The 24,174-nt window shown below is 43.8% G+C and overlaps 3 protein-coding genes across 24 annotated transcripts; 2 read left to right on the forward strand and 1 right to left on the reverse strand.

Annotated features, from left to right (window-relative positions):
• Positions 1–757: 757 nt before the first annotated feature.
• Stoml2 (stomatin like 2) lies at positions 758–2,585 on the forward strand. Its single transcript, XM_076901711.1, has 8 exons — positions 758–844; positions 924–1,040; positions 1,121–1,268; positions 1,346–1,594; positions 1,665–1,820; positions 1,910–2,154; positions 2,245–2,420; positions 2,494–2,585. The coding sequence occupies exons 1-8, from the start codon at positions 773–775 to the stop codon at positions 2,510–2,512; spliced, it is 1,182 nt and encodes a 393-aa protein (XP_076757826.1). The 5' UTR covers positions 758–772; the 3' UTR covers positions 2,513–2,585.
• On the reverse strand, positions 2,520–3,467 carry LOC143427503 (protein KRTCAP2 homolog). Its single transcript, XM_076901712.1, has 3 exons — positions 3,308–3,467; positions 2,876–3,094; positions 2,520–2,801 (listed from the first exon to the last, which is right to left on the reverse strand). The coding sequence occupies exons 1-3, from the start codon at positions 3,309–3,311 to the stop codon at positions 2,629–2,631; spliced, it is 396 nt and encodes a 131-aa protein (XP_076757827.1). The 5' UTR covers positions 3,312–3,467; the 3' UTR covers positions 2,520–2,628.
• Positions 3,468–4,454: 987 nt separating this feature from the next.
• Positions 4,455–23,460, forward strand: Lap (phosphatidylinositol-binding clathrin assembly protein lap). 22 transcript variants are annotated; one of them, XM_076901692.1, is made up of 18 exons: positions 4,508–4,737; positions 11,171–11,313; positions 12,334–12,409; positions 14,014–14,116; positions 14,219–14,427; positions 14,509–14,615; positions 14,690–14,731; positions 14,838–14,932; positions 16,788–16,908; positions 16,983–17,111; positions 17,211–17,343; positions 17,478–17,564; positions 18,311–19,027; positions 20,252–20,435; positions 20,504–20,612; positions 21,519–21,581; positions 22,392–22,688; positions 23,298–23,460. In XM_076901692.1, exons 1-17 carry the CDS (start codon positions 4,608–4,610, stop codon positions 22,677–22,679), a joined length of 2,736 nt encoding a protein of 911 aa, XP_076757807.1. In that variant the 5' UTR covers positions 4,508–4,607; the 3' UTR covers positions 22,680–22,688; positions 23,298–23,460. The 22 variants fall into 22 exon arrangements, with proteins under 22 accessions (XP_076757811.1, XP_076757807.1, XP_076757809.1 ...); XM_076901689.1 differs by having other exon boundaries at positions 4,524–4,737; positions 16,740–16,908; positions 17,211–17,337; XM_076901690.1 differs by having other exon boundaries at positions 4,526–4,737; positions 16,740–16,908; positions 17,520–17,564.
• The last annotated feature ends 714 nt before the right edge of the window (positions 23,461–24,174 follow it).

Consider the following 24,174-nt stretch of genomic DNA (forward strand, 5'->3'; position numbering starts at 1 on the left):
CACATTTCAATAGTTTTACTTAAGTTTCTTAAATATTTCAGTAATTTTATTGTAATTCCCTGTAAACTTGAGTAGTGTTTTTGTAATTTCTTTGAATACTTCCCGCCTTGGAGGTAAGAGAGGGAAAGGTGCTATACGAAAGAGCGAGACAGATGATACCGACTCTATTTTAGACCCCGTGGCGCCATCTCTGTGAAAAGTGCTGAAACTGCTCGCACAGCGTTACCGACAGTGAAGTGAACTGCTTACCGACTGGTGGCGCCATCTCTGCGGCGAGGGCTGAAACTACTCGTCGAATAGTTTCCGCGCTCGTCGCAGAGATGGCGCCAGGGGTTCTTTGAGTAAGGTCGGTATCATCTGTCTCACTCTTTCTCATTGGATATTTCAGTTGTTGAAACACCGTTTTTCCCCTTAGTAAATGCCATCCTACGCCAGTGGTTAAAACAATTCTCGAATGAACATTAATTAAAAAATCTGCCTAAAATATTAATTATAAAACCTGTGTTTGTCATATATCGAGCGAATCGCGTATCTACCGTGTTACTCGTACACGTTGTGCCTTTCATCATTCCTGCGTAGAACGAATGGAATTCGATATCGCGGAAATAAGAGTATCGTTCACTGAATTATTTGAATGTCACACGAGAGCATTTAATTGGCTGTTCGCTCGATCCGAATTTCGAATGAGAAAGATGTGATTTTGCGTACAGTTTAAACGCGCGACTCTAACCTCCTGTGGTGATCAGAAACATCTCGTTCGTCCAACGATATAATGCTGCGAATGTATAAATTGGAAATGAACTGTCGATTCAAGCAGCTAGCTCGTAACTTTGGAATCTTCAATGTAATCGCAATATTTTCGAAATGCTCCAACGAAATCGCGAACCTCTTCGATCATAACATAACCACAATTTCATTCGTAGCTCCAGCCGCTTTCTGGATCTCAGCACGCGGTTCCCAAGTTACCACTAGTGCAACTCGTTCGACATAAATCTGGCACACCTTTAAACACTATCATAATGTTCGTACCGCAACAAGAGGTATGTATTCAAGAACAGATGCTTCGCATTTATTTCTAACGAGTTCTATTCCACTAATGGTACTATTTGGCTACCGTCAGGCATGGATCGTCGAGAGAATGGGAAAGTTCCATAGGATTTTAAGTCCAGGATTGAATATTCTTACGCCGATAATCGATCGTGTTAAATACGTGCAGAGTTTAAAAGAGTTAGCAATAGAAATACCCCGGCAAAGTGCTGTTACTTTAGGTACGAGTCATCGACTGTACGATTCAAGTGTTACCGCTATAATCGCAGCATTTACTTTCTAATCTTCCTTCTTATAGATAATGTAACACTGAATATCGACGGTATATTGTACTTAAGAGTAGTCGATCCGTTTTTGGCTTCGTATGGTGTCGACGACCCAGAATTCGCGGTAGTTCAATTAGCCCAAACAACTATGAGATCCGAGTTAGGAAAAATAGCTCTGGACAAAGTGTTCAGGGAAAGAGAGGGGCTTAACGTTTGTATAGTCGAAAGTATAAATAAAGCGAGCGAAGCTTGGGGGATAACTTGTCTTCGATACGAAATACGTAAGATTAAGCGCGATCGATTCTTTACCCTTTAATAGAGATTATTACCATTTTAAGCTTTTGTAAATAGGTGACATAAGACTGCCGCAAAGGGTACAGGAAGCGATGCAAATGCAAGTGGAAGCTGAGCGTAAGAAAAGAGCCGCTGTATTAGAATCGGAAGGTGTCAGAGAAGCAGAGATAAATATTGCCGAAGGAAAACGGTTGGCACAAATTTTAGCCTCGGGTACAAGGATACGATTCTTTAGCTCTAAAATATACGTCTACTCTCCTTATTCGAATGTTAATAAACAAATGTATACGATCTAATCGTAGAAGCAGCAAAGCAAGAAGAAATAAATAAGGCATCTGGTACGGCAACTGCGTTGGTTGCAATTGCAGAAGCACGCGCGAAAAGTTTACAGCTTGTGGCAAATGCGCTTAATTTAACGGATGCAAAGAATGCAGCAGCGTATAGCATAGCGGAGCAATACGTTAAGGCATTTAATAAACTTGCGAAAGTTAACAATACTATTATCTTGCCTAGTAATGTCGCTGATGTGTCTTCCTTGGTAACTCAAGTACGTCAATTAAATAATTTAGAGTTTATTATTACATTTATTGTTCAGACTTTCCGATACAAGTCGTTTCATTCCGTTTTGTCTATGTAGGCAATGACAATTTATAAACAAGTCATGGCCCAGCCCACTTTAGACAATGACTCCGCAAAGGGACACAAAGATAATCTTAGCGTCGACGAATCAGACGAAGCCTTTGAGTATTTCAGTGACAAAGAAGAAGCGGAAAAACACAGAGAGAGCAAAAGGAAGCAAAATCCTAAACTATTGTAAAATATTTATATGCGATATAAATATATTTTGACTTTCATTATCCGTTTCTGGTTGTAATTCTTTTTTCAGGACAAAGGTGAAGAATTAAAAGCCGATAGTAATGAAACAATTTTTTATGCAAAAATTTGTAAGTTAGAATAATCATAAGAATTTATGACTTTGACGGTGTAGTAAAAATGTTTATATTAAATCTAGGATTCTTTTTCACTTTCTCTTCTTTGCGTGCATGGACACCGTGGGCACAGGTGCAGCATACGTCTCCTGAGATATTCGATTAACGTAGTACAACGCGATCATGGAGAACAGGAAACAAGTTGTGATCGCCACGCGATGCACCAGACCAGATGCAATTAAACTAACGATTAGGGAAAAGACGACTGTAACAGAAAAAGTCTGATTAATATTGTACCGTCGACGCTTAACTTGGTAACACGAGAAGGGGATAACGTACCTTCGGGGAACAATTTCTGTTGAAAGGATTTGCCAAATATCGTCGCCTCCAAGTTTCCTATAGCAGTTAACACACACATAAATAATATCGATCCGACGTATCCTGCCAAAATCGTATAGATCTGCGAGGATGCCAGCCAACTTTTGTATATCTGCATTCCAGAAAACACGAGCACCGTCAAAATCGATGACAGCACAAACGATACTCCACTATTGACGGCTGAAAAATGATACAAGCATTGGTATTTCCTTATATTAATTAAACGAATCGTTGTCAAAACTAATAAGCGAGATTAAAAGTAGCTGGTAGCGTTTAACTAGCAAGCTTGTCGTACAATACAATCAAAATACATTCTATTGGATTTTTTATTCAATTTTTACAATGTTCTATGAACGCACCAACAGAAAGTTTCCCAACTTTCTTTATACGTACGCATTATTAAAATTTGATCGTGTTACAGCCGGTACGATAAGGTATACGAGTCCCGTAATTCTAATCACGATGCCGTGTTGTCATAATATGTATTGGTACCAACATTAGTTAGAGGAATGTCCCTTGGTAAATCAATTCGAAGTAGCATGAAAATATATCAAGATACTAATCGTTCAATTTTATTCAACGTGCTCTCTCTAATTCTAGGTTTCAATATCGTCATGCATATTGTTGTTACATTGCCAGAACCATTGCAAACTTGGTTCCCATATTTATATATTTTTCACATACTTTCGTAGGAGATACGTGAAAAAAGTCACGCGATGCAAGCGTTCATAGAGTAATTAGAAAACGGGTGGGTAATTATTTTTATTTAACCATCGATATACGATATACATTAGATGGATTACTCCGTGGGAAGCATGCGTGCGCACAGATAAAACGAACCACCGTTATCGATTTCAAATTCGCCACGGAGACACCCCTTTCGATCGATATTATAATTGCAAACCTAATTCTCTTCCCATCTCTGTGTCAACAAAAAAACAAAAAAAAAAGAAAAAATGATACAACACACTTTATTCGATCCAAAACCAATTACTATGCCACACAAAGAACACCTCTCGCAAAGTGCGATTTATAAGTTCCAGGGCGTTAGAAACTAGACACGCGTGAGCGTTCGCGATTCTCGATAATCCGATCGACTGGCAATTGGAAAGTAAAAATCGAATTGAAAAAGATTGGGAGAAAGAGTCTGGAAGCTGTTCTATTAGAGTTCGACTTGACCACGGTGGTATGACGTCAGTGGTGGTAGGCCGTGTTCGCGGTGAAAGAGCAGGATTGGCCGTCAGGAGTGATCGGTCCGGCGAAGGAGTAGGAGGTCTCGGGACGCCATTTTGGCAGGTTGTGTGAGCCTTCCGTCGTCGCCGTGAGCTGAGCTGACGTTCGCCCAGCTGAGCCGTCGCGATTAACACGGGGCTCGATCGAGTCGCGATTATATCCGCTGGCCGAGAAATAGGTACTGGGTGTCCTGGCACCGGTCGATCGTGCTGGATCGGCAACAGCCGACGGATACGCGGCCCACCGAGTGTTATACGTATCTTTCTCTCTCTCCCTCTCTCACTCTCTCTATCTCTCTCTCTCCGTGGTTCGCACGCGGGTGGTGCGCGTCTCTGACACTATCCACGAAGCCGGACAACGGTTGCCGCGGGTGTGATAATAACCAGCGATCTTATTGCGATCGAGAGGTGCGTGTTACCGTGTAACGTTCGAGTGTGACAGAAGGAAGAACGGCGACAGTATGGCGGGACAGACGATCAACGACAGGCTATTGGCAGCGAGACACAGCATCGCCGGGCAGGGTCTCGCCAAGGCTGTCTGCAAAGCCACCACCGAGGAGATGATAGGCCCGAAGAAGAAGCATCTCGAATGTAAGTCGACTCGTTCGTCTCGTCCCCCTGTCCTTCGAGCACCCGATCGAGCTAGTCGAACGGCTGTTACCTTTTTATCCACGCTTTCAACACGTTCCAGTGGTGCGAATGTTTCTGCTTTCGTTGCGAAAAGGGAGAGGATGGATGTTGGGGATCGTTGTTGTGGAAATGTTAGTTCCTGCGCGGGTTCTGCTATCGGCGAGGTTCGGTTGAATTAGCGCTTTGGACTGCCCGGAAGAAGATGAATCACGTTGGGATGTGGATTTTTTTTTCCCCTTTCTTTTCTTGGGAACCGTACGGGTTTTCAAGGTGCACGAACTTTAGTTGGTACATGGGTGTCGAGTTTGCGTTGGTCACGTTCGTTGCACAAGCCACACGAGTTCAACGGGTTACTTTCCATTTCTTAGGTGTTGCTCGAACGATAGTGCCTCGACCAATTTCGAAGCCGCGTTTCCACTTCGCAGAAGTCAACACCCACGTTGCTGGGACGATAGTTTGATAATCGAGGAATCGAGCCGTCGATCGAGAAGAGGACAAAGAAACGGGAATGGTCTATCGATGATTCGAGTGTCGTTGCTCGGTTCAGCCGCGAATCCTACGATTCGTGAAATCAGCATGCGTCATCGGATATTTTGTGTCGCCCGCCGGCAGGATATCGTTTCGCGTTCCTCGAAACCGTAGCCGAAACCAGTAACGAGCATTAGCATTTATCGAGGAAAGGAATTTTATTCTGCATGCGAGACTCGTGGAATTCACATCGCACGCAAGCTGTTGGTATCGATTCTATTGGCTTGGCTGGCAAAGCACCTGCCGTCGCGTTACGTATCGATCTATCACGATTAACGTAAATGTGCATAGCTGTTATCGATGGCCATGCGAGTTTCGCGTTGACGTAAGTTGGAAGAGTCGTATCGATTCAGCGAACCGTGCGAGAACGAGTGCACGAGTAATTTCGATATTTATCGTGAATCGCTCGAAAGGTGCGAGTACTCGAAGAACTAACAACGATCGATCGAGTTTTCTAGCCGAATAACGGTGAAAGTACGTTGAATTACTTGGATCGTGGCTGATAACAGATGTTCCATGCGAAAGTAGTTTCTTGCGCTTCCTGCGCGAGATGGTTGTTACGATATTATCGGTTTACGAACGTTGCCACGAAGTAGAAGCTCGTTAGTGACATAACGCTCCTCGCATGTCGTCAGAAACACTACTGTTGGTATTCCGCGTTTGAATATCAACGAACGGTATCGATAAGTCATATTTCTTCGACGAACTTCCTGCTGTTATGCTAATTGCCCTTTTTTTCCTTTTAGAAGAGAGCATTGAAACTCGACGGTGGTAAAATTGCACTTTTTTCCTTCTATTATTGGCAAATCGACCCAATTTCCAGCAACCATCGACTTTAACCAGCTCGAGCACACGCTATTGTCTTTGGTTACCGTTAAGATTAACATTATAAGCCTTAAATGACTTGTGCTAACGGTTTGGTGAATATTTAAACGTTAAAAAGCGGGCGTGAATTTTTATTAACCGACCTCGCGTTGTTTCAGCCGTTAATTGAATTTCGTCGACTGTAGGGCGAGAGGTTGATCGAAGGAAACAAGTTACTTTGTACTCGAAACGGTAGGAAACCGCACGAGTTCCTCGTGATTATCGATTCCACCGTCGCATGAGTTCCACCAAGGTTTGTAGATATACGCGTAGGTGCTGTGACCCGTATCTATTCCAATTTAAAAGTCCACATTCAACGAGGAGCGCAGCGTCGGGTCTTTGCACCTTTTGGTCGTGCCGAATTATTTTCTAATCGTCCCATTCGCGATATCATTTTCAATTTTATCATTTCGCAATTTTACTTCGCTCATCGTGTTAAAAATCTACGAGTTACAAGTTCAGTTTGTTACGATTCGTGGAAGAAGTGTTCGAGCGAGTCGTGGAGACTCGTTAAAAGAATTCTTTCACAATTGTAACCATTGCGTATCTTCTGTTAACCGTCTAATCGTCGCGACCGAAAGTCTGCATGCTTATCGTTCGAAATTTCAAATAACAACTGTTGCGAAGATGGCATTTTTTTTTTTTTTTTTTTTCTTTACAATCGTTCAAAATTTCCATGCACGCGCGAACACATCCTTGGGAAAAATGTGCGTGCGCTTTACGCGTAGATGGATTTTTAATTCGAAAGCCCGTTGCCAAGCTCGTATCTGGGCAAAGGTCTCTCGATCCGTAAAATGAAACGGAATTTATTAATTCGAATCAATCGAATCTCAATATTTCAATTGTTGCAGCATCGTATCGTGAATAGCAAAGCGAGAAGATACGTATATCGTTTCCTATTGTCTCGTATCATCTGTTACGACCACCCCCCTGGCGACCAAGAAGGTTAACAATCGTACGTCGTTAGATGGAAGAACGCGTTTCCGTTTTGGTCGAACGGAACTCGTAGTCTTTCTTCCGGTCTGCAAATTTAGATAGCGAAATGAATTCTCGTCGGCGAAGCCCTCGTCGAACTCTCGAGTGTATCCTTTTTATCGAAACGAACGTTTACTAGATACTCTCCTCGTGTTCCTTTATTTTACATCGGAACCTCTCTTTAGCGACAGACGATGCAGTTATGGTTGACTCTCGTTGTTCACGTTTGCGCGAGGACAGGTTCAAGCGAGCATGAATCACGTCTTGGTTATCTGCAATTGATATCAACCGCCTGGAATCCCGATCTCTGCGTATTATTCAAATTACGTGGAACTAGCTCGCATTTATGCGATTCTGCGAGAAAGTTTTGTTAACCAGTTGCGTAAGCAGTGACGTAACGATCGAGATCTCCCTTTCTCCCTAGAGAGAGAGAGAGAGAGAGAGAGACTCGCTCCAGCCTTCGATTATCGACTTTCCTTGGAAGAAAGCGGTGCTAGCTGTAATTGGAAAATTATGCGTGCAATCGTGTTCTATGCATTCGCAGAACGATTCTCCCGTTCGTGAAAGTTACCGTCGTTTCGCTGAATTAGAAAAAAAACCGCGATGGAAAAAATCATTCACTGGTACGAGATCGTTTCGAGGGGTAACGATGGGGAACCCTGTCGGTAAAGGCGCGGCGCGGACAGCCTGACCTTAAAATATTTTCTCTCTTTTTAGGTCACGGATGAAGGAAGTCCGTAGAGTCGCCGGATGAATGATTGTTGGCGTTGGATGGGATACAGTTACGCGAAATGTTCGTAATTTGGTGTGACGGAACAGGATCCGAACGGAAAGGATCGAATCGATCGCGGTACCAGCAACGATCGACCGGACGAACCGTATCTCGCACATGCTCACTGGCAATACACCCTGGCTTAGCTTTCGTACGAGATTCCGGCTATCGATCGGCCGTACACTTGATGCTCAGCCGATGACCTCGCGATTGTTCTGATTACTTATTCATTCGGAGGCCACGGATGATCACTTGCCGCGCTAAAAATAACGCAGCGCCACGAGCTGTCGATGAAAATTCCTGATCAAGAATCGGCCACGAACGAGCCGCGCTTTAGCCCTTTCTTATCGACGACTCCCCGTAGCCGGTAAAAATGCCAACATTGTAGAAAACGCGCGACCCGTGATCACGTTGGCAGGTCTGGGGGATCGTTGTCTCGCGTAGCTACTTTCACCGAACCGTACTCGGATGTAGTGCAACGATGTTATGATCATTCCGATTCCAGGGACCGGTTTTTTGCCAAACTATTTTTCTTAGTTCAACGACTCGAGCCTTGCTCCTTATCGACCAGGCATTTACGTAAGCCCTTGGATGCGGCATGCGAACGCGTAGCGTAGGTAATACTTGTGGTAATTATTGTGAGATGCGTCTAGTTGCGCAATTGATCCGCCGGTGTAATTGAGCGCGGGCATTGTACGATTAATCGTCTCCGGAAGATCTCCACCGTCGATATTCCTCGCGGTTCCTCGCACGGCTTCCTTTCTTCTTCGACGATCGTCGTTGTCCTTCGATCCTGTTCCATTTCGGACCCGGTGGTATCGTTCCCTTCGATATTACCGCTTTCATTCTCTTTTCCGATATGATTCCAGCGTTCTGATCGTTTCAAATTGTCCGACCGCGGTAGGTCCATCGTTTCTGATATCGATTCTCGTCCCAAGTATTGTGTAAAATTAATTCTGTTGGAGTTCCGTACTGATCTTTACCATTTTCTTTTTTAGTTGCGTATATATTTGGGAACGAAATGATGGAATCGTTCTCTCTGCGTGAACGTTAATTGAAACGAATGTTACTGGCAACGGCGAACGCGTCTGGGGGCGAGGAAAATTTGGAGAATGGAATCTAACGGACGATAATGATGCAAGAACTGGGTAACCAGATGTTCGTGTTTTGCAATACGCGAAAGTTCATTCTTTTTGATAATCCACGCCGGCTGGCAGCTATCGTCTTACCAAAACACGCTATCGGCGACGCCCCCGTTCGTGTCTGGGCTCGGTGGAAACATCTCAACGCGCACACCCCTTTAACTTTCAGATAACTTTCTGATAACGATTCCGTTCTTCGTTACGCGAAACGTTCTATCGTCCGTTTTTCGCGAACAACTGTTCGATTCATCGGGGTTCCCCCTGCTACCCGTGTTCTCTTATAAACATGTTATTTATTAACGCCTCACGGTTCTTCTTGTCTATTTATAACATTAATTATAGAAAACATCGCGCGTAACGCGATGGGTCTGCTCTCGTTGATTATTTTAAACCGGACCCCGTATTTACCCGCAGCGAACCTTCCTCGGCAGCTAATTTAGAAATCGTTATTTTGAAAGTGTCTCCGCTTTTTCGAACAATATTTCGTTCGACAAAGTTTTTTTTTTTTTACACAGTATTTGTTTTAGGTATCGTTGAGTACAAACATAGCTAGTTCTCCGATAGATAAACATTCTTGGAGCTTTACATCGCAAGTAACCGAAGGGGTAACCACTAGCAGCGACGTTACGTCTCGCTTTTAATCTTGAACAACAGAAGGACTCGTCGCTTGTGCATCTTCTATCCCATATCCATGTTTCTTGTGGAATAATTGTAAAACTGGTCGTCCAGTTGATTAGGAATCGTTGCGGATGACCAGGGTCTCGATATCGCTTGCTACACCGTTGACGAGGCCACGCACACCGAATTGCGTGCTTTCTGCCTTTTATAAATAGTAGAACGCTACTCAATGGGACAGCGGCTACTAGGTCTGTGTTTAAGGGTACATTATTAGAAGAGAGGAAGCGCGACAAGGTCGAGCATTCGCCGAGACATCTCGTCGTTTTGGCACCGGTCACGATGGACTTTCTTCTTCTGAAAACAAACAAAGAATCTCACGCTGTGCACGCTTTCAGGTCGCTTACGACGTTACATCGATGATAAAAATCGCGCAGGATGCTCTAGGAAAGGGCTAGGATCTTTTGGACGTCGATCGTGAAGCAATCGAACGGTTCAGAGGGTTCGCTAGCTGAAGAAGTTTGTTATTCAAGAGGATATTGTTAGAAATCGATTGCAAAACCATTTGGCTGTCGTTTATAGCCCTTCGACGATCATTACAACGCCCTCTTCTACCGTCGTTGCTGCTTTTATCGTCAGGATGATCGTAGGATGTGCTTTCTACCGAGGAATTAATTTTAGACGACTTTGGTTCCATAGCGAGCGATGGTACGTCGTTTTCCTGGAAAGATACTTCGGTTCAGATAAATAGATAATTCTATTCGATGGCCAGACGACGAATGGGAAGGGGGATACCGCTGGAAGACGTGAATCATCCCATGGAAATCAAGCTTGTAGCTGTCCGTCCTGTTTTCCTTGGACATACTTGCATTTTATACGGATGTACACAACTTTCTAAAGATGCAACGCGGATTCCAAAGATATTGTCGCTTCGCTCTTTCAATCGGGAACACGGTGTGGTTTCTTTTCTCTTTTTTTTTACAACTAGAGGATACGTATCTACGTAGAGCACAACGGTTATCAATTAATGGTACGGTCCATCCGTCAGGATGAGAAAGAAGCGATAATAACCGTTCCAAGTGGCAGACAGCTTTCCATGGCTTTATTGGGAACAGCTTGGAGGAGAGATAATTGCTAATCTCGGTCTTATTTTAATTGCCAACGCTCCTCGAAACAACGACAAGGTTCACGGATGATTGTTACTTCGGAAGGAGCCAGGGAAAACTCTTGTATAATCTCCGTTTCCACGGAATGCGTACGGGGGAACGTCCCGCCCGATGTTATCCAATGCACGAGGAAACTTTTTTTTTCCATTGACACAATTTCTTCTAACGCGCGATAGCACAGAAAAGAAAATAAAGGTCGTCTATATTTAGCAATGATACGAAAGGATAGGCATAGAAACAGAGTGGCAGGTTATTATTTATTCCCACGTCGTGAAAGCAACAGAGAGAAATTAGTCGTGACTAATCGCGGTACTCGCCCTTACTTGTTTCAGACTTGGTGCGCTGCACGAACGAGCCGAACGTGTCGATACCCCAGCTGGCGAACCTGCTGATAGAACGGTCGCAGAACACGAACTGGACGGTGGTCTTCAAAGCTCTGATCACGGTGCACCATATGCTTTGTTACGGCAACGAGGTAAAAAGACCGCCAGCCTCCTTCGTATCTGCAATGCAGAACAGGATCCAGGAGTAGCACGAGCGGCTCTGCCGATTTAAGTGGGTTCTTAAAAGCAATCAGACGAACTTCCTTCCCCTCTGCCTCTCGACGAATGCCAATCTCGAAACGATAGGACAGCAAAGATCTGATCCTTTAATTGGAAAAACCTGAGGGTCGACTCAGGGCGCTCCCTTTGTATTCCGACTAATCGCCTCTCCATCGTTCTTGCCATTTATTTTATTCTAAAACCAGAGCGAATCCATATTACAAGATCCTGCTTTAAGCTCCCCAGGAGCGTGGTGGTTTCCGCGGTACGCTGGTTTATCGATTTGGAAAGAACACACTCGCGAATCGTGTCCGACGAAGTGTACCTGGAGAGCGACGAGGAGAGGACACGTACGCCCTGAGGCCCTTCTCTCGTTCGACAGAGTATACGTTACACGTTCACCATTCGTCCAGAGGTTGTCCAACTCATTTCGGTTCAGTAATGAGTTGAAGAGGGGAAGTGTCGTCGCCCTTGCTGGCAGAGCGGCCCGGACGAGTGCGTGAGTGCGCACCAGGATCGAATAGCACGAGTCCGTGACCGGAGTCTAACGTTTACGGTTTCGCGCATGCTATTCAATAGAACGTAGCGAACCTGCAACATAGTCATTTCCTTGGACAGAGCAGCGCAACGGCGACTAATGCCAGCGATCCGAGTAACGGTCCTTTTTTCTTTGTTTTCTTTTAAAATATCGCACTGTAATTCATCTGTGGCGATGACGAGCAATGAAAAATTGATAGAGAGTCAACGATTGAGATATTTTATGGTCAAACTTAGGCAATGTAAACGTATAAATTGGATGCTTGTTCAAATTTGTATGTTCGAATGCGTCAAATGGATCACGGTCTTTTCTTATTTTTTTTTTTTTTTTTTATGGTGTCACCGCGTTGCGGTGAACGATCAACATGAATTCGAGGCAACTGTATTAACAAGTGCAACGACCTTTTCTGTTGCAGAGGTTTACACAGTATCTGGCGTCCAGCAACAGCACGTTTCAGCTCAGTAATTTTCTCGATAAAAGCGGCGTTCAAGGTGACCACATTGTTCAGAAGAAACTTCATACATTGACTTCTGTCGAGTGGTTCAATTAGATGCTCGATTCTGATCGTCTACTTGTCAATATTCGTTCCTCGTTTTTTATTCTTTTATTTCTGCGATCGTCTCCCCCTCTCGATGAGTGTAACAATTGAATCTGAAAACTGAATGTATTTAGAAGGAAAGAAGCAGAACGATGGTGATCTGATTGGACCATTATTGAAGTAGCATGAGGTGTTCCAAGTTTATCCTCGTCGTTGCTTTAAAATTCATACGATTCATCGTTAATTCTGACGAGGAGTAACAAGTTACGTTGCGAGAATGCAGCACAGCACGCGAGCACAGCCGCACAGTTTTCACCGTTTCTCTGTTAACACCTTTGGAACGTTCGATGATACGTTTTAATCGCAACATTGGACGATCACGATCTCTAATCGATCAGAGAGAAGAGAAGATATTTGTACGATCCAGGTTGCAGTTAAAAAGATCACGAATCGATTACTAACATAAGTAAATGTTAAAGTGATATTGTCCGGTAAAGGTTCGATGCATAAATGTTTGTAACAACGCACGCACACGCGCACAGACACGCACACACGTTTAACTTTCTGGAATCAGGAATTTAGTAATAAGTTCTTCCTGGCTAACTTGTTAGCGTTGCGCAGCTATCTATATCTTGCCTCTGTCTATGATTTACTAACATGGAATTAATTTTCTCTCTATTTGGCTACAGCAGGAGCACGTATCGGTGAGTTAACATTCATTTCACTAACAGATATCCGATTGTTCTCTGTAAACTGTTTCATGCCAACGTACTAACTTTCCATACCATCCCATTCTAGTTCCCCCTGTCCGTCACTTTGTTCAACACTTTTACGCTACAAGTCGATGGGCAACCAAACGTTTCTAATCTCGAGAGTACTAGTAGTGGCCTCTCAATGAACTTCGCGTCTAACTTCGTCGAAGTACCATCGATTACAGTTGTGCGATCGACCCTTTGATGCGCAGAACCGTCGCTAGAAATCCCTCTTTTATTTCAATGAAAATACTGAACGGTGGTTTCGTTGCAGGATCATCGGTTTCTGAAGTTGCGAGACGGTTCGAACAGGTGATCCCACGATGGAACCACTGTGTCTCAAACGGTTGAGCGGTACAACGTGATCAGTGGCTCAGAAATTCTTCAGCGGAAGCGACGCTCCGCTCGAAATTTTGCGGCTGGATCCAATTGAAACACGGGCACCGTTCAATTTTTCACACGGAGGAAGTCGAGACGGGTCTATTCGGCCACTCGCGACACACACAGACACACCACGCACACTCGCCAGCTGGTCCAGACTGGAAACGTGTCGGGATCGATATTTCTAACGAGGCTTGCGGCCGCTTACACTTGCACGCATGCAACGATCTACGGCACCTGCACACAGTATCAATTTCCACCGATTTCTACTTCACTCCTCCCTGTGTGAGAAATTGAACTACTCCAATCGGCATGCACATCGGTCGTGCACTGAACTTCTTGTACCTTTGCGTCACTTCGTGATACACCGTTCGAAAGAGCTGTCTTCTACATACTTTATTGAGATTTTCGTTTCTTTTTGTAGGATATGACATGTCACCGTTTATCAGAAGGTACGCAAAGTACCTCAACGAGAAGGCTCTTTCGTACAGGACCGTCGCGTTTGACTTCTGCAAGGTGAAGAGAGGGTAAGCGGTTTGATTTTGATTAAAGAGGTGTCGTTCGAGTGCGAAGAACGAGTCGAAGATTCTTCTATTCCTCGGTTTTTTTTGTTGTTTTTTTTGTTTCAGAAAGGACGACCGCACTCTGCGCACAATGAACGCTGAGAAATTATTGAAAACGTTGCCAGTCTTGCAGGCTCAGCTGGACGCGTTGTTAGAATTCGATTGCACAGCGAACGACCTCACGAACGGCGTGATAAACATGGCTTTCATGCTCCTTTTCCGTGATCTGATCAGATTATTCGCCTGTTACAATGATGGGATAATTAATTTGCTAGGTATCGTACTTCATCGCTCAAATTTTAACGTGTCCAGCCTCTGGTCGAGTAATATTTAATCTCCGATCGATTCTGTTCCAGAAAAGTATTTTGATATGAACAAAAAGCAATGTCGCGAGGCTTTGGACCTGTACAAAAAATTTCTCATACGAATGGATCGGGTGGGTGAATTTTTAAAGGTTGCCGAGGTAAGCTTCTCGATCATTCCTAGATTATCAATTGACTATTCATTTCCAGAGTGATTAACGTTATGTTTTTACAGAACGTCGGCATCGACAAAGGAGACATACCTGATCTAACGAAGGTAAGGGTTGTATCTCGATTAAGATTCGATTTTTGCCGACGATTACGGATATACGTTAGTTTCACGGGACTATTTCGATTGAATTTTAACAATTAATATTTCGCAGGCCCCCAGTAGCTTACTGGACGCGTTGGAGCAACATCTTGCCTCGCTGGAGGGAAAGAAAGGCTCCGCTGCGAACACTCCCACGCAATCCGCAAGGTATGTTGACTATAATCCTTGCAGACACCTAAGATCTACGTTAACGTCTCAGAGCAGGATTAAATTTACTGGCCCCGTGGAATATTCTGCGATTCGTCCTTTGTCAAAAGTTAAAGGTACAAACACGATACGTGTGCGTGCACATAAAAAATAAAAAAAAATAAAAAAAAAAAAAAATAGAAAAAGAAATTGTGGATATAAAGGTATTCCCGTTTGGAATCGAATATTTTCTATAGAATAATCACAACTCGAGAAGCACAGTCGCATATAATTTAAGCATAATATCGAATCCCATCAGACTTTTTCCTTTGCTACTATTCTACTGCAAATTCAACGACACACAAAGATACAAATCCCATTTTTCATCCAATCGTTTGATCATACTATTCTCCTCGCAAAGTGTTTTTGTAAAACGTAGGGTAAAAGGTAATGTTGCCGTTTCTTTTCTACTGCTTGAAAACGTGTGCTTCTTTATTCCGTTCGGAGAGGATTTCTTTTTCGCCCTTCCACTCCCTTGGCTCTGTTTCTTTGATTCTTCATCGACTTCCGTTCTGCCGGCTATAGTGGCAACTATATTGAGTTTCGATCAGTTCGTTATCGCTTCTTATTCGGTTTCTAGACATTTTTCGTTCGAGGTCGATTGCAGAAATTTTCACTTAGCTTGCTCTGCCAAAGAGATTACGTTTTATCGCAGACATTTTTCACTTCTTTTTTTCACTCTCTCTCTCTCTCTCTCTCTCTCTCAATATGTTATCTGCTGATTATTGCACGTGTGTCTACAATTTATTTTATCCACCTTTCAGTTACGTATATTATTTTTAGCAATTATTACTGCAAAGAAAAGCGTTAGGTACAATTATCAGTTGAATAATACCTCTGAATCACGTTTGCGATTAAAGATTAAAGTTAAATAATACCTGGACAAGTTTTACCCTCGCTGAATTACTCGCGAGTGGATCATTCTTGCGATTGCTTACCCAACTATTGTATATGAAGCTTGTTGAAGCTTGTAAAGGAACGGTTTGTAATTTTTTCGATCTGTACTTAATTTTCCTTTTCGATCTTGCCTGTTATTTACACACTGCACTCCTCTACAAAATTAAGAAAAAAGAAAAAAGAAGAGTTAAAGCAATTGAAAAGGTCGACGGTGAAAATTTCGCGACTACAACTTCCCAGAGGAATGTACATCTAGTAAATTTGATTAGAAATCGTAATGTTAAAAGCTAGGTGACATTTTCTTGCACAGAATTGATCTTGTACGTAAACGTGCGGCATCGTAGCAGTAGCAAACGAGAAAGTACGTGTGTGTTATAGTTTTTGTTTCATTTTTATTGTGAGACACGTTACGTAGTACTACTATTTAACTTGATTGCTTGTGCGAGTTTATTTTTAAACGTACGTAGTGAAGAGATGTTGTACTGGATACGAAAGGGAGAACCGAGTGCCTGTGGAGGAACGAGAGGAAAAGAAAGTTAGCGTTTACGCATGTATTTATGATTAATGTAACGTGTGTATGCCTGTGTGTACGTGTCGAGCGAAAGCGAGAAAGAGGCACTGAGTAGCTGAACTTTTTACACATCGTTATTATCTTTATACGTACTACACTGTTTCTTTGTTTTTTTGTTTGTCTTCTCCTTTGTTTTCAATGATCAACGCTCCTTTTCGTTCCCTACGGCCACACTTATCTTTCTGCTGGGGGAAACAAAAAAAAAAAAAAAAAAATACGGCTTCTCCTCCTTTTTTCTTCCTCTCTGTGAATCCGCCGCTCCATCGACGCACATCCATCGCCCAATCATTACCCGAGCAGCAATAGAACGAATGTAAAGTCGGGAGTGTCCGCCCTGTCTTCCACCAGTACTGCGTTTGGAACAGCAGCCAGTAATAATCGCCTTGACCATGCTGGAAATGGACATATCGATGAGGCGCTGCGGCAGCAGGCTCTCGCGGAAGAGGAAGCTGCCATGAACCAGTACAAGGTATAGAAAACGATTTTCCTACTTCAGAACCACTAATCGTAAGTGATGATAAATTAGCACGTTGGTTGTTTCAGGCAAAAGTGCAATCCCCGTCGAGCGGTCCCAGCACGAATCCATTCCTTAGTTCACCGACGAACAATGCGAATCAACCGATCGTTGATCTGTTTGGCGCACCATCGGCGACAACGACGACTGAAAGTCAGGTAGTCAGAGACCATTCTCCTCGATAATGGTTCGAACCATTGTATGTTTCTTCGTTGTCTCGATGGTAATTTCACTTCGAGTCCGTATTCAATTTTTAGCCACAGAAAGCGTCGGACGATCTGCTCCAATTAGCAGGCAATCCATTCGCGGACATGTTTGGAGGCACGCAGGCTGCAAGCGGACCGACTGCTACGCAACCGCAGAACAATATGTGGATGACTAATGGTAACGGTAAATACCAGTACTGTTTTATTTCTAATTGATCGTAACCGGCTGTTTCTTTTCGTTTCGTTGTTCCATTCGCGTTTTTTATTTCACCTCGTCGAGTAATTTTTATTTTTATTTCTATATCTTTTCGTTTGTAGGTTTCGCGGCAGTGCCCCCAGCAAATAATAACTTTGTTACAGATAATAGTTTCTCTTCCGTATTCGGAAATCAAGACAGTCAACCTGGTGAGTACTCGATTCGACGTACTTTAGATGTGTCTTACACAGGACAAAGATCTTACATTCTCTCACTTATCATGTCAGACTGTGCACTGTTTTTTTTTTTTCTTTCTTCACATTCACCGTTGTACGTGTACATATGTCCATCATTCCTTATGGCGAAGGATTTTTGCTTTAGATCTTGTATCATACTTCTGCATCTTAATCTTCCCTTCTTACTAAACTAGTAATTAAGAATCGTTATAATGATGCCTGTGTAAATTAATCCTCTCTCGCTGCGTTTCGAGTTTCAATTTCTGTAAACTGAATTTAACTTCAAAGACTGTTGGATTAACTTCTCAGGTATCAGAGAACAGAACATGTTTCTTGCCACGTATGCGCACGATGCAACAATGAGGTTCGAGCAAATCTAGGCTATAAATTCGAACAGTGCTGTATCCATCTGATCGGTACAAGAACTTTATTGTCACACTCGTACACTATGCCAAGTTGGATCGTTGGTCGGTGCCCAGGAACTCAGATATACAAGACACGATGACAAGATGGTAAACCTTTCTCGGTTATTCCCAGGCAACAACCAACCGTCCATCTAGGCGCACAAAATGCGTGCACGCGCGAGACTAGAGGAAGGCACGGTTATCTAGTAAGAGCAACGCAAAGCACCCATTATGCCAGCGGCAATTAACACAGCATCGAGAGACAATGGGAACGGTAAATCGCTAATAATCGATGCACCTTGATTTCTGCGCAAGCTGGTGCTCCAGGAACGGCCGGATCCGTACCGAACCCCTTCATGTCCGACTTCCCATCCCTCGGTTCCCAGCCAACGCAGTCGAACGCAGCCGCTTTCGGTCTCTTCGAGCAGGGTGCCGCGAACGTGCCCGCCCCGAGCGCAACCGGTGGCGATGGCCAGCAACAAGGCCAACACGGCGGAGACTTGTTCAGTGCTGGCGGCCAGGCGGATCTCTTTGGGAGCGACTCTGCAGTGCTCAAGCCTACGGAGGCAGCCGCAGCGGACGTAGCCGGGGAGGCGCCGTCCACTGGGGCTATCGCCAGTGGTAAGTCCACTGCCACGCCGCCTCCCAGACCGCCGCCTCCCGCGATGAACGGCGGTACACCAAGGCCAGCCTCGCCTATCGTGTCCGGAGCGGCGGCTGGTAAACCACCGGGCGGACATCCGGCAGCGCAGAACGCCGCCGCTCCCGTCAAGGACGCGTTCGAGGATTTGAACGATAGCATTTGTATGGCACTGGGCGTGTCTCCGTCGAGACCGGCACCCGTCGCTCAGCAACAAGTGCCAGCCGCGCAACAGGCGCAACAGCAACCGATGCAACTGAATTTCGCGATGTTCGATATGACCGCTGGTGGTGCCGGGCAGCCGGTCATGCCTGGCGGACCGATGGTCGGCTACGGTATCCCAACCCAAGTCCCGGCGGGGTACGGTTCACCGGCAAAGCAACCCATCTCAGGTGACGGGAATGTATTGATGAATCTGCTGTTTGCATGCACGGACGGCTCGGTGATGCTGCCCCCGAGAGTCGATGGGGGACCTCGTGAGCTGCGTACTCCTGTGGCGATGCCCGATACGTATTTTATCGATCGATCGCGACTGTTCAACCGTTTATTAGAGAATTGATTGATCTGTAAAGCAGTATGGGGATTAGCTAGTTGACAGAGCTTGAGGTTGTCGAGTAAAATCTTCGGAGACGTTCGCAATCTGTTCATGGGTGCAGTTGTTCAGTTGCTGGTATCGCTTGGTATCTGTTTAGTCTGATCGTAGATTAGCGTAACTAGCGATAGTAGTTTCAGATTCGTCACAGAAGTACGTGCTCAGAGTTGTATAGCGTCAGTGATTTGTGTACCTGTATCGTTGTTCCAGAAGTAGATTGCAAAGTTGAATGAACTGTTTTTAAAGGTCGATTAACAGATGTATCTTTGCTACGCTTGCACGTATAGTCGTTGATACTGGCATGATTCTAAGATAATCGATAGGAAATTTAAGGTCTTTTCCAATGGATTTTCATCGTTCGATTAGTCTGCGGATAGCTTGATCTCGTATCACGTTGCCAGAGAACTGTATGGAATTATAACTAGGAGAATATGAGGTCACGTCTATTCGAAGACTTTTGCTCGTTTCATTACAAACGCATAACAGATCCTGTACATTTTATGTACTCGTTGCGACATCTCGTTTCAAGTAGTCTCCTGCATATTCTATATTATTGATTGCAAATGAGTAGATACATATTATGCTTTGACCGTTAATTGTATTTTCGCATGTCAATCAAAAAACATGAAGCAACTACCAATGCAATTATTTAGCATAACATTGAATAACGATAGCAATTGAAGATCAAACAAGATAAAGATATATATATATTTCAAACATTTGCATACACGTATCTACCTCGCGAAGCATGAATTTCCTGAAGAATGTAGTACACGATGTACATATTAAGAACATTTTAGGGAATTATCGCTTACTTGCCTTTACGTTTTACATCATTACAGTTCATCGTAAACAATTGTCACTTGGTAATTTATCAGTCGAAACTCATGCCTTTTCATTTCATGGTGGGAGTAGATCATTTCATCGAGTACACGATATATTTGTACATCATCCAGTGTGCAATAGAAACGCGCGTACTTGGGGTTCGCTTCTCGGGGCTTTGGCTGATGTAGATATTGCTTAGGTTTTGACGGATTGGGTATGGTGCTGATGCCTTCCACTGTAGCTGGAGATAATAATATTTCAGCAGCAGGACAGCAGCAAAACACAGCGTCCACTGGCAAGGTGCTGACCGGGGACTTGGACAGCAGTCTTGCTAGTCTGGCCCAAAATCTGACTATCAACAAGAGTGCGCAACAACAAGTCAAGTAAGTAGATTAAAAGTTGCCAGTGTACACTGCCAGCTGGAGACTAATATTTTTATACTTTTTACCAGGGGCATGCAATGGAACTCGCCTAAGAACGCTGCTAAAACTGGAGGGCCAGCCGGTGGATGGACACCGCAGCCTATGGCAGCTACGACTGGTGCTGGCTATCGTCCCATGGTGAGTTCAACGTGCTGATTAGCTCCCCGTTAGATCTATATCAGCACGTTGTTCTTGAACGCGCGAACATCTTAGACAGCAGTGTATCGTGACCTTTAACATCTGTTACGTTCCCACCAATATGTGTCGACACTTTTATCTACTCTCGTCATTTGACACCGAATCGCTACCCGTAGCATGCTATTTTTAATCGTCGCCAGTTCACTATTTAACTATAAATAGTTATCGCCGTTTCCGTATCCAATACGGAATTATGTACACGTAATCGTGGCGCCTCACCCCCGCCCCCCCCCTGCTTGTTCTATATTTACGGGCCAAAAGACGATCGATAAGCGAGTTCAGTGATGAGAAAATGACCGCGTGGAATTTACTACACACGTTCACGACCTTAGATTATTGTCATGGCACGCTTGCTTCATAGCTCGTTAAGCTTTCACGTAAACATCTCTGACGAACACACTTATACCTACTTCCCTTTTCTCGGGTTTGATGCACTTAGCTCGGTTATCGTGTTGTACACTTGGTTGCACTGTGGCATTCTTTTTTTTTTTATATACCAAAGTGTCAACACACCACTAAACACTGTATAATTGAATTGGTAACGGGAGGGAGAAAATAATGCTAGTAATCTTTCTTTTAAAAGTGCTCAGAGGAAATAACGCTGCACTTCTTCACGATTAGGTAGCAATTTTGATCTTTGGTCCTTCCTCGCTTCTCCAAACGACAGAATTGTCCTAGAACTTCGCACAAAAGATTCGCCACTTTTTAGAATCGGATTTGATTAGAGTTACAGAAAATATTAATCGAGGAAATAAATGTTAGAGTATTGCGAGGACACGATCGTCGACCCATACACTTAGTTGTACAATGCATGCATGGCATACGGCATGCTACCTGCTGTTACAGGGACAAGGAATGGCGCAACTTCCTTCAACTACCCTGGGCTTCCCTCCCCACACTGCACCATTGGTAAGTTCAATTTCCTAAGGAGTTAAAACACCGTGTCGCTTGATCAAAGGTTTGACTACACTTTTTTTGCTGTACATAACAAACATCGTTACTAACGAGATTTATTTTCCTTTTTTTTTTTTTAGAAAAAAGTATGCTAAAGAACGGGCACTGAATTATTTTTGGTACAGTGAAGTCTTATCTTTTGAGTTACTGACACACATAAAGGAATAATTAGTAAAACATCATAAACATTGCTCCAGTTTGACATACACTTCCGCGTAAAAGTGAAATCCATGATCAATATTGCAATATTTCTCTTCAATCGCTTATTATACAATTAAGCGAGTGTTTTAATACTTTTGAACGGAGGTGTATCCATTCCCCGTGTTCCCTGCTTTGCATTAATCAATTCGTAGGTATGATGCACTTGTGTGTTTGACATATAATACAGTCTCCCTAGCAAATATCAAAGTGTGTCTTTCCGTGTGTTGTTTGAACGGTGTACTTAGACGAGACACTCTATAACTATAAGTATCCGTTGTACGATATCTGTAAATACACTTTACCGTTAGATGTAAATACGATAGATGACACAGAGCCAATCTAAATCTCAACTGAAACCAGACGTGCACAGTTACCTGATATTTAGCGAACGATCGAGCGTAGAGATTTTTCAATGGATTCAGATAGCAAATGATCTATTGTCGCGATGGGAACGCGAATGTTCTAAAGCGGAGAAAGACATGGAAACAGTTGGACTTTGGGAGCGATAAAAATTGCAGAAGTGCGCAGGCTGGCTCTGATGTGGCGGATTTCTGGTGTCTTTAGGGGATGCAAGGCGTGCCAATGGGCATGCAGGGCATGCAAGGCATGAGGCCGATGATGGGTGCGATGGCTGGCGGGCCTGGTGGTATGATGGTCCCAGGGGGAGCCGCGCCAATGATGATGCCCAACGCGAATCCTATGATGGGTGCTAGTCTTCAGCAACAACCCCAACAGCAGCAGCAGCAGCAGCAACAGCAGCAGCAACAACAGCAACAGCAACAACAACCACCTCAGGCTACCGCGCAGCCACGAAATAATCAAGTCCAACTCGATCCATTCGGTGCCCTGTGAAGAGATTAGGTATCTATCTGCTATCCCCTTGCCGTTGAAAAGTAGCCCCAGTGACGAACCTGTTGATTGCGATCCATTCTGATTAACTAGAAATTACTGGAGATACAAGCTAATCGACGTGATCTTGTTTCACGATGGGTACCAGTGAGGTCATCCCTAGTTGTAATCGGTCGGTTTGTGTGAGTGGATAGAGACAGGAATGCGTAACCGGATGCACAGACTCGATCATTCCTTTAAGATAGAACGAAGCTATGCATATAGAAGCATACGTTGTAATTAACCGTACTCGGATTCGTGCGTGATTAATACGTAATGTAGCATGTTTGTGTTGAAAGTAGTACTGATTCTCGTAAGCTTTTAACGGCTTTCGAACCGATTCCCTTTTTAATCGAGCAACGTATCTAACAATGCACAATTACATTTGAGATATGTATACCCATAGTTTCTACCAGTTTCATCTACTAACAGCTCTAATTTCTAGTTAACTCTGTACATCTGCACCAAGTCGATCAACTTTTTTCAGTTACTTGAAAGTAAAAAGAGAAAATGATATTATCGGTATTGGTGGTCGAAGGGTGATCCGGTTGGTAAAAATTAAGAGAGACTAATTTCTTGCAGGAGTTCTGAGTGGAACCGAGCGGACGAAGTACCAAGTTTGTAAATACCGTATAATATGCCTAGGAAATGTGCCCTGCTTGCTCTCGTTATTGTACGTCATTCGAAACGAGCCGGCCGTCCCCGCGAAGAAGAAGAAGAAGAAGAAGAAGAAGAAGAAGAAGAAGAAGAAGCAGCAGCAAAAGGAGAAGAAGAGCAACAGAAAGAATATCGGACGCCTTGTTGCCATCGCCCTCCGAGAAACGCGACGGCGCCGACGTATTCCCATTAATATATTATATATTTCTACTGCTGATCGGGTATAATCGCATATACGAGTTTACTCAGTTTACAGCGGTTGCCTTACAGAGATACGCGTAGCCTCAGTGTACACGCATACACACGTACATATATATATATATATATACATAAATACATACATACATACATACACACGTTCAAGTATACAGTCCTGGGAGGCGACTAAAAGAGGAGGGAAAAATCTAGAGAGCTTAGAGACAGAGTTTACAGCAACAAAAGAAGAAAAATAAGTAAAAAAAGAAAAAAGAAAAGAAAAAGAGCAAAAAAATTGTACGAGCCGTATTGCGTTTAGAATTCCATGGAGATTGCGTGGATGCGGCTATTCCGTAAGAGTTGTCTGTGATAGTACTGCATCGACATCGTAGCGTTTTTTCCAGTAGTCAAAGGCGGAACTACGGTTGAAAGCGAGGGAGAGCGCCTGGATGGATCCTGGGAGAGCGTGTGCGCGTGCAAAAGGGAACGAGTGAATGCACGGTGAATGGAAGGAGAGGAGGACATCGGTGGAAGTTGGATATATTCAAGCTTTATGTACGTGCTGGAAAGTGTGCCGAGTCCGAACAAGAATCCTATCCCTTCGTGT

The sequence above is a fragment of the Xylocopa sonorina genome, chromosome 9 (assembly GCF_050948175.1).
Source record: "Xylocopa sonorina isolate GNS202 chromosome 9, iyXylSono1_principal, whole genome shotgun sequence".
Lineage (NCBI taxonomy): Eukaryota > Metazoa > Arthropoda > Insecta > Hymenoptera > Apidae > Xylocopa > Xylocopa sonorina.